The sequence below is a fragment of the Serinus canaria genome, chromosome Z, assembly GCF_022539315.1.
Source record: "Serinus canaria isolate serCan28SL12 chromosome Z, serCan2020, whole genome shotgun sequence".
Lineage (NCBI taxonomy): Eukaryota > Metazoa > Chordata > Aves > Passeriformes > Fringillidae > Serinus > Serinus canaria.
In genome coordinates this window covers 24,619,015-24,633,181 of record NC_066343.1, presented here as the reverse complement: position 1 = coordinate 24,633,181, position 14,167 = coordinate 24,619,015, and the positions used below count along the sequence as shown (strand labels likewise).

Here is a 14,167-nt window from a genome sequence, read left to right as displayed (position 1 = left end):
GCTTTTTATTATTTCTAGGGTGGTGCTCTGTGTTTTTCAAAACTTGATTATGCAGTAGCTTGGTTCATCAGAGAATCCATGACAATTTATATTTTCCTATCTGCTTTGTGGGACCCCACCATTAGCTGGAGGACGGGGCGCTACAGATTACGTTGTGGAGGCACTGCAGAAGAAATTATTGATGTATAGCCACGCATTTGTAGCTGTGAATGTCAAAAAGTGAAGGGGGAAAGAAAAGTATTATAAGTTGTTTATATACTTCCAAGATCTACCTTCAGTAGTTTTATTACTTGTATGTTTGGTATCTGTTCTTCAATTTATTTTTGCATGGCACTTGCATCTGTGAAAATACATATGTAGTCTTGGCCAAATGGTACCTTCCTTCTATGTACAAATAAAAATAGGGAGAATCGGTCCTGACATCTGCTTTCTATTTAAATGCTCTGCAGTAGACTTTTTTTTTAAAAAATATCCTCTGGGATATGAACAGCTTCTTACTCCTTGGTATGCTAGGCTAGCCAATCTAGGGTTCACATAGCTATTTTCCTGCTGGATTGCACAAGGCTGTACCTAGTAAAATCAAAGAGGTAAAGCTGATTTTTGTTTTATCCCACTAAATTGAGCCAGTAATGGGACCTTGGGAAAGAAGCTCTGAAATGTTTTATGCCTACCTCTTGTAGTTGCTGCAGAACAATATGAATAGAAAGACTAAACTGCTTTGCAAAAACAAACTAAAGTAAACCTGTAGTCTTGTGTTTATATGTATATAGGAAATATTTTAATCATTGCAGTAACCAAAAGTGGACTGAGTTTGATAAGAATGAGTTGGAAGGATTACTGGTCAGGCACGTATTATGGGCATCTTTTGGCCAAGTCTGATCTGGTTCTGTCTCTTGAACCTCGTTAAGCACTGTGCTGTAACTAGCCAAGGTGATCCCCTCAGTACTTCCATCCTTTTTTAAGGGGTGTTTGTTTTTCCCTGTGAGTGAATGCTTTCATGGTGGGGGGTGGGGGAGGGCATTGGGGGTGTGTGTGGGACAGTAGGGAGCAGAAATACATTTCAAAAACATTTCACACATGAGCTATTTTATTACACAGTGTCTTAAAAATGTAATTTCATGATGCAGGTATTTAATATCTTTGTAAAGTGAACACACATACCTATACTAGTCATAATTAAGTATTCAATTGCAGTAGATATCGTGAATATATTAAAGGGCCGGGTGAGTTTGCTGTTACTGATTAAAACTGTAGTCTTAATTTAGATATCAAACTAAGTTTACTCTTGGCTGTTTGCCTGTTAGTCTAGCCTTTAAATTGGACTTCTGTATTCCAGTGGTATGATTAAAAGGACTAGATTATAATGCATGCCATGGTTTTCCTCTCTCTGTTCCCTGTAATTTGGTTTTCAACCTCATTGTGATATTTCCTAATTTGTGGTGAACTGGACTTGTTTTCTTTGAACACTTTTTAATTTAAAAAAAAACCCAAAAACATAGCAAAGCTAGAGAAGACTGTTGCATAAGCCTTTTGTTTTTATAATTGTATTTGTGCTGCTTTAGTTTTCTTCATATGGAATAACATATTGTCACCATGAATGTGAACTGCTAATTACAAGGTCATGTCAACAAAGCAGCTTTAAAAGTTGGATGATGATGTGTAGCATATTAGCAATAATGACATGTATTTATAAAAAATGGACTTTTTACCTTACTGAGCCAATCCCCTACCTATCATATGCTACACAAGTGTAAAGCATAGGTATTTGTTGTAAAACATGCTATGGGCCAAGATGCTTCATCCACCTTAATATCTCTTTTGCCTTATGGTAACATTGAACTTTTTTAATGGGCATTTCTGTATGAACAAAGGCTTGTGATGCATGCTTCATTCTTTTCATATGAATCAGGAAGAAGCACTTTTCCTGAGGAAAGATTTACACTGAAACCTAGTCTAGTTGTGACCCACAAAAACATTCTTTTTTTAATATTGTTTTTGACATAGTTGAATTTTACTGACAATGTTTGTATCTTCATTTGTTTCATGAAGTTTGATGCCATTCATTGCACTGCTGAAGTGAAGCTTAGCTTGCTACTTAGCTTTATGCTGATTTCTATGCAGGCAATGGAACAGAACCAAAAAAAAAAGGTTGAACAGACTTCCGTTTAAAAAAACTAGGTGGGGATAATTGTTTAACAGGTGCTTTGGTATTAGTAGAGCCATCTTTGGCTGTGAAAAATAAAGCTTCACTTAAGCAAATGGTTTCATTTGGGTATTGTTTGGTTGATGATGAAATGGAAACCAACAGTGTCAAATGTTGTAGACAATGCTGCAACAGAACTTTTAAAAGTTAAAAACAGCTTATGTAAAAGTTATGTTGATTTACAGCTATGTACAATACACCTTGTTTATTTAAAATAATTGTATTGTTTTTTCCTTTATTTAAAAATAAATTTTGAATACAATCTATTTGGAGTACTTTTTTCCTTTCTTCAATGATGCTGTAATGTGACAGATTTAAGTGTTTATGGCAGTTTTGTTAGATTATATTTCTAATTAATCTTCACAGCAGTAAAGGGATGTGCCTTTAATTTTTTTTTTTTACAACTACACCATCTCTTTTGGATTTTATATTTGACTAAAATGAACTCAAATGTGCTAAATTGATTTTGAGTTATTCTTAATTTTTCAGACTAGCTTCAGTGTACAAAAATTTTACAAGTGAATAGCATAGTTTCATATCTACTGTACAAGTAAGCATACTTCCATATTTATTGTAACTAGCCTGGATTCAGATTTTAGAGACTTTTGCCACAAAACATATTGGTATTGAGAAATAATGTTGATCCTTTGCTTTCAGGTGAACTAACTCAAAAGCACTCTGAACTTGCCCTGCCATCTAACTTGGCTGGTTTTTGTCTCTTCCCCACCATTTATGAAGATCATGTGAAACTTAGTAAGAGACTGTGTTTATGAAAGGGTTGTTGGAATCCTGCATGCATGGTGTAAACAAACACCGCTGGAATTACTTGAAAAGTATTTATAGAAACTTAAATGCTCCCCAAGCGTATTTTGTGCTCAGTATGTTTGCAGCCACACAGTGCAATACTTAAATCCTCTTCCCTCAGTCATTTCACTACTTTCCTGCCTACTGCTAAAATAATGTTGTTATTTTAATCTGTACTTTCAGCTGAAGTCTTTCTCCCTTGAATTCCTTTTGCCACTCTCCTGTTTCCTGAATGAATGCTGGCTACCTACATTTCCTCTCAAGTCTGTTTTGACAGCTGGAAAAGCTTGTCTCTAACCACCTGTTTTCACAAATCACTTCTGGAAGCTGTTTCATTCATCTTAAAACCTTTTAAGCCTCACACCTAATTTCTGATCATCTAATTTTAGGGTGAGTTTGAGCTCCAACTGTTCTTCTTCCAGCTTGTTCCCCAACAGCACTGATACTGATGATAGCTGTTGACGCTGGGGAAGACTTAAATTTAATATGGCAGATATAATTTTAATAGTGTTTTAATAGTTATACAAAAAGATTTCTGCTTTTACAGTGTCTATGCTTGCAGAAATAGCACTTAGAAGAGAGAATGGCACTGTATGGAATGGCAATAATTTCAAATTTAATCCATCTTTTGGGTCTGAGAATGTGTTAGTTTTGAACTAATGATCAGATTATTCTAAATGGTTTACTACTTGGATATTCGGAGTGAACGCACATGTTTAAATAAGGTTTTTTCTTATCTCCTAAATTAAATCTGTGTCATAGGCAGTACTTGGTGTTATAATGCAGTTATCTGGGCAGATGAGAATTTCCCTCCACAAAGTCATCTCTGCTTTTATGTCAGCTTTGGAGAATATATGAAAGATTCTTATGTTAGTGTTGTAAAACTGCACTGTAATTGAAATCAGGGTCCTGGGATATGCTTTTAACAAATAAAAAATCATCAAACCAACCCGAAACACAACAGACAAACAAGAAACCCCCACCAAACAAACAAAACCAAACCAAAAACCACCACAACCAAGGAAACCACCAACCACAGAACCAAACCCTGCTGACTTTGTGCATCCTGCTGATTCTGAGCCTTTAGAGTTGGACTGCTTAAAAGGTTGTTAGCTGTTCTGCACTGCACAAACCAATTTCAATTGCCAGCTATGCCACAATTGAGAATAAGTGATAATTCTTATGGTTAAATTCACCACATTCTGCTTTTGTTTACTTGGCAGGTCCCTAAATGTTTCTTTGTAGCAGTTTCTAAGGACATCTGGTGTTTTCAGTTTTAAGTGCTACCTGTGATCAGTGTCCAGTTTTCCTACAAATCCAACATTAAATGTAAGCCTACCAACCAGTCTTGTGGATCCTAAGGCTTTGCTGATTTTCAGCTGTAACCTTGCAAAGCTGTAACCTTGCAAAGCTTTCCTTTCCAATGGCAGTTCTAGGTTAGTGTCCTGCAAAAGTTCTATGCTGGAGCCCTGCAGGGTCCATCTGAAGGGACAAGTGTCAAACAACCCTTGCAAGTGGAAGATGTTTGTGCTGCCCATCTTTACATTTAGCTGAGGTTAAAATAACTAGTCAGCTTAATTCTGTAACCTAAGAGACTGCAAAAAGTGAAGTATTTTAAATGCTTTCCAACACAGCATTTGGAATGCTTTATTTCTTGAATTCTCATCAGATCAAGAGTGGAATGCTGCTTATGTGTGGTTTGTGCTTCTGCGGAGAATAGGATTCTTCTTGATCTGAATCAGATCTAATGCTTTTTGTTTAATTGTTGGTGAGACTGCTGATGCTCAGTTAGGAAATGCAGACCAGGGAGCCCTGCACTAGAAGTTTATGGATTGCTGCTTCTTTCTGTCTCATCTCTCCACACATTCCCCCAACACATTTTTTTCCCAGTTTCAGACAGGAAGGAAGGGCCTCAGCCAAAAGCCCATGTGCCAACTGGAATTAACAGCCATTTTATATGTATAGCCAGTTTGTGGGTGAATGGGAAAGGTCAGGCTCATGTCCCTGTGCAGGAAGCCAGTAAATTCACAGGGAGCACAAAGCAGGAGCTGTCAAAAGAAATCTCTTCACTGGGCTTTCACATGAAGTGAATTATTATTCTTGACTTTGTCTTTTCATCCTCTGGGCCTATGTTAAACTTAGATCTGCTCACAGGGTGGAAGTGAGCTCAAGCCAATTTAAAGCTCTGCTAGTCCTCCCCCTGCCTTTACTGTATGATGAATAGCTTTTCTTCTTTCAAGGCTTGCCTGATGCCTGGAAGAGTGTATTTTACATGTTGAACAGTAACTTATTTTTGGTGGCAATAACTTTGCCTTTTCTCTGATACCAAAACGCTGGAAGAGGTGATGAGATAAACAGGCCTGTAGAGTACACACGTAAAATGCAGTAACACGTTCAAAAGTGACTCCCTAACCCTAGAAAAATGAGAAAATAGAAACTATGAAGCCTTTGGAGGAATCTGTACGTACAATTTTTGGTTTTTTACATACATACACTTGTTTTTTACACTACATACATAAAGGAATAGGTGCATGCATTCTTATGTATGAACTTTTATATATAGATATGTACTAATGCCAAAATAAAACCTTGTAAGAAGCCTTGAATTTGACAAACCTATTCTTTCTGCAAGTGGACCATACAGGTAAATTAATGATTTGCTAGTATAAAAGGCCAGCAGCACAAAGTTAAATAAATCATGAGCCACTGGGTCTAGTATCCAGTTCTATTTCACGTCTCAGTAAGCAGACAGAGGAAAGCCCAAAACCTGGAATTTTCTTCCTGGACTTTTTACTTATACACTTGAACAATGTTTTATCCATCTAGGTTTTGCATCTTCTACTAAGAATTCAAAAACTCTGCTTCCTTAGCTGGCAGCACCCCAAATCTGAGCAAGACAAGACACATAACTTTTGTCACTTGCCTCCTTTCTGTTCAGTTTCATTGGCTTCTGCTCCTCCCTTTTGGGGCAACTGTTGTTCCTGAGGGTCTTTTAAAAGATTTTTCCCAAGGAGAGAAACATGGGAAGGAGAAATAACAGCAATGAGAGGTGAATGCAGTGTTAAATTGCTTGTGACTAATGCTCCAGAATGAAGTATGGGCAAATCTGGCCACCTTTGCAACATACTAGGTAACAAAGAAGAATAAAAGACGTGAATATTTAGAAAGATTCTTTAAATTTTAAGAGTCCTTGCTCAGAGAGAGGCTGGAGACCTCTGAGATATTCCTGAAGGCTAGATATCTAGGATAGGCCTGTTTCCATGGATTTTAGGAGGCTTTCAGCATGATTTGTTTAAGAGTTATGTTGTATGGCTGGAAAAGAAGAAAAGCATTACTGCAGGGATTGCAGCTCACTCTGCTAGACATGGGAACTTACACCGGTTGTCTCTGGTTTACAAACCTCTCCATGGCTGCTTTATTTTTGTCTTCCCATGTCTTGAGGATTTCGACTTGCCCTCCTGCAGATGATTTGCAGGGAGGATAGGGACAACTTGGCACTGTTGGGCCATTGGCTGAGCAGGGAGGGAGCTCCAGCTAGAGCAGGCAGGTTTGGACTTTCCCCTTATTTGGAATGACTGCAGCCACAGACTTTATTTGAGATGAGAATGTTAACTCTGTGGTATGGTGGTGCCTGTACCATGAAGGGTCTCTGCTGATGCCATGGGACTGGGGTGTCTAAAAGCAGACAGTGTGTCTACTAGGGAGGAGGCAGATGTTGGAAGGAGTGTAGCTCTGTGAGTTCTACACTGGTGGTATGAACTAGGAACCCTCTCACTAGAGCTTAAAATCTCAGGCTTAAAATGTTGGTGTGTTTCAGGCATCCTCCTGCAGTGATAAGTGCACATGACTGTGAAGCATATCTTGTCTGTATGCAGACTGACACAAACAGTGATCTCATCACAGTGCGTCAGCAATGTGCTAGCTCTGCTAGGAGTCAACAGTCATATTTGGCACTCATATTTTTATGTGTGTACATAAAAACAGTCTTCCTGCAGCCAGAATATAACTGCATAATATTTTCGTGCTTTGCCTGTCAAACAGATAGCTTTTGTATGCAACAGGTGATGACTAAAGAGATTATTTCATTTCGTTTAAAAACATAGCTGAAATGAACATCAAAAGTAAAATTCGGCATTTCCAGCTCTCTGTCCAGTGATTAAAAGAGAGTCTGGTGCAATTTTGCCTCAGGCAGTACGTTACTATCGAACAGTGGGGTCATTCTTCATGAGCATATAAAGTCATAAACCAAGTCTGCACAGCAGGAAGGACTGCACTTGTCCATACAGTCTGTCTCGAGGATGGTTTTTGTGGCGTCACAGCAGAGTAGCCAGAGTTGACTTATGCCAGGAAGCCATGTACCAATTGGGTTTTCAATGTCAAAATGCTACAAGTATCCAGAGAAAACTGCCCTTCAAGTCCTTCAAATGGGTGGTGATAGCTGATTAGTAGGATCACAGAAGCCAAGTTTCTAGCCACAAAATTATGATTTGCATTGCATGAGTAGGTAGCATTTCCTGCTGCTCTTTCAAGCCTAAACACAGATTATATCCTAAAGGAAAGTATGTTAGAGAATAAAGGATACTTTATTCTTTAAGATACTGCTGCTCCAAGATCCAGCAGACTTCCCTCTAAAAAAACCACCATGGACTTCGTCTAATTTATAACTCCCAACATCACGGGGTCTTTTTCCCCTTGTAGGCTGTGAAATATTTTGAGCTTCTCAGTCCCCAGAAAGCTGATGTTGTCATAAATAGGCTGGACACAGTTTTCTTCATTTTTCTAGGTGGGAGATGGCAAGTGACTGAAGGGACTGAAGCTCTACTATTTCAGTGCTCTGCTGCCTTCCTCTGGTTTGCACTGCAGCCAATTCTGATGTCCAGTGCCCCTGTGGGAGCCATTTGCTCCCACTGCAATACTGCAATCAGTGGATAAATGTGTTTCCTCCTGTTAAGGAAATTTTACCATCTCCTCCCTGCTGCTAGGAACGAGTGAAAATCAGAGAGCACTAAAGGGCATACTGAGTTCCAGGCTGGAGAACCTTATCTCTGTGAACAACAGTGTGCAGATGGTGTAAGTCTGATACACTGATGCTTGGCAGCTGCTTTTGGGAACTGGTTCCTGCCAAGGTGGTAATAAAAGGGGTGGGGGGAGGGGTTAGGGAGGGCAATGGTGTTTCCATAGCATTTATTTAGAGAAAAAGACATTGTTTGAAAAGTCTTGCTGTAGTATTCCTGTGAAAAAAACAGTGCTTGCTACACATCTGAACCTTGTTTCCAGTTTCTGGGCTATTTTCCATACTTAGCTGAAACCTGTTGTTTGGCGTGGAGAAAGGTGCATCACTACTCACTTGAGTTTGATCAGATCAACACAAATGTCCATTTTCCTTTATGTGCCCAGATGATAGATCCTTAAGGATTTTTTTCCTGTATGGTATACCTAAATCTTTTTGTGACGAGCTCACTTTGTTCAGTTACTATCCTCTGTGTCCTCTAGAAGTACTCCACAGATATCCACAAGTCCACAGGCAACAAATCAGAAGACACTACTCTAAGAAAACTTTGTGTGACAAAGAAATTTCTGCTTCCAGCCAGAGAGTGTCTGTGCTACCACAAGGATCTCCTCAGTAAAAATGGGTATTGGATTGTCAGTAGAAGATTGGTCATCACTGCTGCTTCAAACAGCCCACTATAAGCATTCTTGCAGCACAGGAACTTCTTGCCCCCCATTCCATTCAAGACTGGATGTGTGAGCTGGTTACTCAGGACTGGGTCCAGATGGATTTTGAGCATGCAGACAAAAAAATCTCTGGCCATGCTATGCATCCACTGTCACAGCAAAAGTGTTTCAGAAAGTCCAAAAGCAATCTCCTGTGTTTCAGTTTGTGCCCACTGTCTCTAGTCCTGGCACTGTGCACCACTAAGAAAAAAGTCTGTCTCCTTCTCCTTCACCCTCATCAGGTATTTGTACATGCAGATAAGATGCTCTTGAGCTTTCTCTTCTCCACACTGAGCAGTCCTCTCTCTCAGCTTCTCCTCATATGTCAGGTTCTTCAGCTCCTTCATTGTGCTTATGGCATTCCCATGGACTTGCTTGAGTTGTGACCTCACCAGTGCTGAGCAGTGGGAAGGATCCCATTCCTCAGCCAGCTGTCATCACTCCTTTCTGTGCAGCCCAAGACACCATTTGCCTTCTCTGTGGAAAGGGCACACTGAAGCTAAAGTTCAGCTTGGTGTCCACCAGGACCTTCCTTCCTTTTCTGCCAAACTGCTTTTCAGATTGTCAGTCCCCAGGCTCCAGCTGTTCCCATCTGGGTTCAGGATATTAAACTCCTCCTTGCTGAACTTCATGATGTTCCTGTTGGGCCATTTCTCCAGCCAGACCAGGTCCATCTAGATGACAGCATGACCTCCTGGCTTTCATGTGTACATGAGGATGGTGTAAAAAGGGAGCCTGAATCTGAAGTTATTTTACTTCAGTATAAATATGGGGAAAAAAATATTTGTATAAACCAAAAGCAAAATACATCTTTCTTGGTCTGATGGTTTACTGATGGTAATCATTGGCTGTGACTACTGGCTGCATCACTAATTCCTGAAATACCTGGGTGAAAAAGAGAATAAATGAGTTTTGATAATCCTTGATATATTCAAGCAGAGACTCTGAGTGCCTTCATTGGATATTGGATATGAGTCATCTTATCTGGGTGAGGGAATCAACATCTTGTCCTTCACAATAACAATTCCTATTTGCCTCCAGTCCCTCTGCTAGTTTTCCCTTCACCTGCCCAATGTTTCCAGGGCCAGTATCTTACTTCTAGATTTCCTATTGCTGTTTTCTCTACCTCTAGGTTAGCTCTCTCGGCTCTTCCTTCCTATTTCTTCTCTGCCAGCCAAGTACAGTTACAGGCTGCTGCTCCCTGTCCAACCACCTATCTATGGGACTGAGGTGCATTTCCTCATCTCTGGGCCTGGTGCAAGGCCTGACATGGTTCTCCCCACCTGTGCTCTTCTCCATTTCTAGGAGGTGCCAGCTCACACAGAAGCCAACCATGTGTTGCTGATGTGCACCCTCCTGGAGGACTTGCATGTGGCATGAACCTGCTCCTCGCTGGAGGAGACGCAGAGGCAGCCAGGGTGCCTTGATTGTCACCATCCTGCTGACCACCTGTCAGTCTGTCCCACTGCCTCCATGCCTGGGGGGATGGGAAAGTGGGAGCAGACAGCCCGTGTGGTGGGTGTAGCATGGCTTTCAGCTGAGCTCAGGGTGCCTCCAGCTTCTGAGCCCATTGAACCCATTGCTGAAAACCTAGTCAGTGTTGTCAGGGACTGCTGGAACGGAGTCCTGGATGCTCCAGAGATGACTTGAAGCCAAGTAGGAGGATAAAACAGAGGATTGTCTTCTGTGTTGTGTTTTTGCCTGGCTATCCTGGCATTGAGAAAGATAGTGCAAGGAGATGCAGTGTGTCCAGCACCTGTGTCCCTGAGAAGTGCAACTCTCCTGGCTTGGACAAACAAACATGATGGCTGTCCAGTGGCCATGGGCTCTTCAGCTTGACAAGGCTCTGCAAATTGTAAGCTTTGAAGCACATCCTCCACAGCAGAAATCTGAGTATCTTCCACCATCCAGGCTCAGGTGCATTTGGGCACAGGCCAAGGGGGTCAGACATTAGTGAAAGCCCCTCCAATGTGCTGGCTGCAGGGATTGATAAACCTTTTGCAAGCCCGTTTCAGCAAACTAAATCCAGTTGAAAAGGAAGGGAAGGAGTCAGGTTTGGGAGTTTTGGCGTTGATTTTTCTGTCTGTGTACTTGTTTGTTGCTCTAAATTTGGAAGACCTCAGTGGAGGATCTGGTGGCTGGCAGAGGGAAGCCTCTGCAGCGATCAACACCAGTATAAGCTGCAGTGGGCTCACACCCTCAGACAGCAATGCCTTTAATGGCTTAGCACAGATTTCAGTGCACATGCTGGGCTTTGCCTGTTGGGTTAAGTGATTTAGATTTTATGACTGGCCATTAAAGCAGCAGCTTAGTCATAAAATGTTTTAAGCTGTGGGAATTTGAGTTGCATATTGAATTAGTTTTGGCTTTAAGCTAGCTAAGAAACATTAACCCTGTGCATGTTTTGTTTATACACAATATATACACTTTCAAATGAAACATACTTACTTTCATATTAATAATTAGTTTTTATTCTTTAGCAGGATATATTTTAAATAAATTTAAATAAACATTAGATGTGATTGCTATATCGTAGGTTTTGTTTATAAATAGAAATAAAAAGAAAATGCGGTCTAGATTAATTTCTTCCCTTTTATTTTATATTAAAGATATTAAATTTTTTCTGCTAATAAATGAAAAAATGTAGATTCCATGCTTACCTGAGTGCTGTCTGGGTGTGTTTGTATTCCTAGTTGCTAAAAAGACCCTCTGTTCAAACACAGTATTCTTTCAACTGAGCACCAGATATTAAAGAAATATAAACAAACCAGTTTTTAGCTTTGAATTTTTCCACCAGGCGATACATTCTATTCCTGGGAAGCTTTATTATCTATCTGGCAGCTGCAGGGTTGGATTCCTCATTGTCTTAATTTGTTCCAGTGTGAAAGAGAGATGAGTATAAAATGCTGCCATTTAAAAAATCTAGTACCTTCCACCCTCTTTATTCTGGTTTGACTGACATAATGGTGCATAAGGCAGTGGATGTGTTCTCTTTGTGTTTTGTTTGAATGGTGGTAGTGGTATTTGCAGCAGTGTTATTTCGAATTAATGTTTTTTGGCTATTACTGCTTTTTCCTAACTGATATTGAAACTTGCCTTTCTAGGGTGCCTTCTTTTGCAAATGTGTCCTCTGGATTTACATCACCCTGTGTGTGTACCTTAGACTTGTTCTATCAGGCTATGTTCCCTGCTCAGGAAAGAGCACAAAACTTTGTGTCTGTCCTGACAAAGTAATGCATACAAAGTAACTTATGCTGATGAAGTCAGACAAAGCCTCTGGACATTGCCACAGGAGAAGATGAACATTTTCTTCTTGGAAACACATCTGTCAAAATCCTACACACCTCCCATAACACTGCATTTGTGCCTGGTGCAAAGGGCAGTGAGAAAACCTTGCCGTGGTATTTGCTGTGTACCTGAGGAGGTGGCAGCACTCTGCAAGGGCAGGGACCGGGCTCAGGACCCTGAGGCTTCATTGATGTCTAAGTAAGACCCAAAGCCCCTCCTGTGCATGATCACAACCCATGAACTTCCTTCTAATCTCCAATCTCAGAACCATAATCTGAGTCAATGCAGGCTGAAGGTGAGTGCTTTTAACCCATGTCATGTACTAAGCTGTTTTTCTTCTAGGCTGTTTCTAATATTATTTTTATTGTCAGTATTTAGTCATGATGACCCATGAAGGGATATTGAATTAGCTTTTGGACTTAGATGCACTTTGCAAATAGCACTGTTCTCTTGCCTATATCTTGCATTGTTTCTCTGGTGGCCGAACAACTCTTGTGATGCAAGCTTTTTGGAAAGCCTGCTCTTGTATCACTGCCTGCTGTTGTTTTTCTCATTAGCAGCCTTTTGCCCAGTCAGCCAAGAGCACAGTCCCGATGCTGTGTATGTGCTTTTGCTCTACTTTTGGGAAGTGGAGCCATGTGGGACATGTGGTGCCATGGCCACTGTGGTTCTGGGAGCAAGGGAGTTGCTGAGCAGGTATATTTTGGGCAGCCCAGGCCAAACAGATATTCCTCAGGTGTCCTGCTTCCACGTTAACTAACTACATGTAAACCTTGAGCAATCTAAAATGAGAACTCTTGGCTACAGATTGTGCAAACCTGTAATCAGTGCCAATTATACAGGGCCAGAGGCAGGTCTGAGGATGCCTTTGGCTGGTTTTAGGTTACTCATTCTTCACAACTTCCTTTGCTAGGAAATGTCTGTCCCAGAGTGTGGTTCCTCCTGCTGCCAACAGACAACCTTGACTCCCACCAGGATCAGGCCTTGGCTGGGCAAATAACTCTTTCACTTAGAGGGAATGCAGCTATCTGGACCTCTTCTGACTGAGCCAGGATGGATGGAGTAGCATTATGCACACAGTCACTGCAAGCTTCCTACTGTGGCAGCCAGGAGGCTTCTGTGGGCAGAAGCTGGGGGAAAAAGATTTAAGGCAAATTCAGAGCAAGGAGAGCAGATGGAGACGTGAAGGCCCTTTTATAACTCCTTAAAGCATGTGTTCCTCTTCCCCTTCCTGGGGCTGGGAGGAAGTAATTTGGAATGATATTCTTAGAAGTCCTCCTTCAAACCTGCTGGAGTTATCACTGCACAGGGAAGCAGAATTAAGTGGCATCCCTCTCCATCAGCGATGCCACTGAAATCAAGTAGTCGGCACAATCCATTTTCCTTCATGGCACTGCACAGGCTGAGCCTCTGCTGTGGTCCATGGAGTGGATTTTGCTACTGTGCTCTCATGCTGGAGGAGGAAGCACAAAGAGGCAGAAGTGGCAGAGTTGGCACAATCACCACGTGCAGCCGGTGCGAGACGTGCTGCCAGCCCTGTTGTGTCCTTGGGAACCAGAGTCAAGGTTGTATAATTAGGTCTCCGTTCTCCAAGGAGCTGGCCCTGCTGAGATCTCTTTGCTATCCAGTTCAGAGATGCCAGTTCAGTATCAGGTCCCCACAGCCTGTGCAGCACCAGCACTCTGAGATGTATCACAGGGTCCTGCATATCCTTGCAGGGTCCGAGCATCACCTTCAGGATGTGTAGGGCAGCCTGCAGGACAACATTTGTGGGATGAGTTGTTGCCTAAAAATTTTGCTGAATCTGGAGTTCAGACAGAGCCAACTATCTTATACAGGGGGCAGGACCCTGGGGTAAAGGTTAGGAGTAACTAATATCCTTTAATCAGAGAGTTCCCTGTTCCTTATCCTGCCCTATGGCCAGCTCTGATCATCTAGCTGCCAGTGGTGCTGCTCTGCTCAGGGCCCCATTTGTAGCACAGCAGGCTCCCAAAAACAGGTACCCACTCTCCAGACACCTCGGTGATGGACCTCTCTTACCAAGGGTAGTAAACCTGTTAGTGACTCTCACAAAAGCTGCCTTTAATTTTTCGTGCTCTTGGAAGTCTCTGCTGTGCGGTCAGGTGGGAAAAACCAGCAACCTCTCCTCCTAGCAAA

General features: G+C 41.5%; 1 protein-coding gene across 1 annotated transcript in view; it reads left to right on the top strand.

Annotated features, from left to right (window-relative positions):
• UGCG (UDP-glucose ceramide glucosyltransferase) overlaps nucleotides 1-2,469 on the top strand; it is a 36,176-nt gene extending 33,707 nt beyond the window's left edge. The window contains exon 9 of the mRNA XM_030237232.2: nucleotides 19-2,469. Coding sequence (XP_030093092.1) covers nucleotides 19-189 — 171 coding nt within the window. The 3' untranslated portion in view covers nucleotides 190-2,469. The remainder of the gene's footprint in view (nucleotides 1-18) is intronic.
• Nucleotides 2,470-14,167: the final 11,698 nt, after the last annotated feature.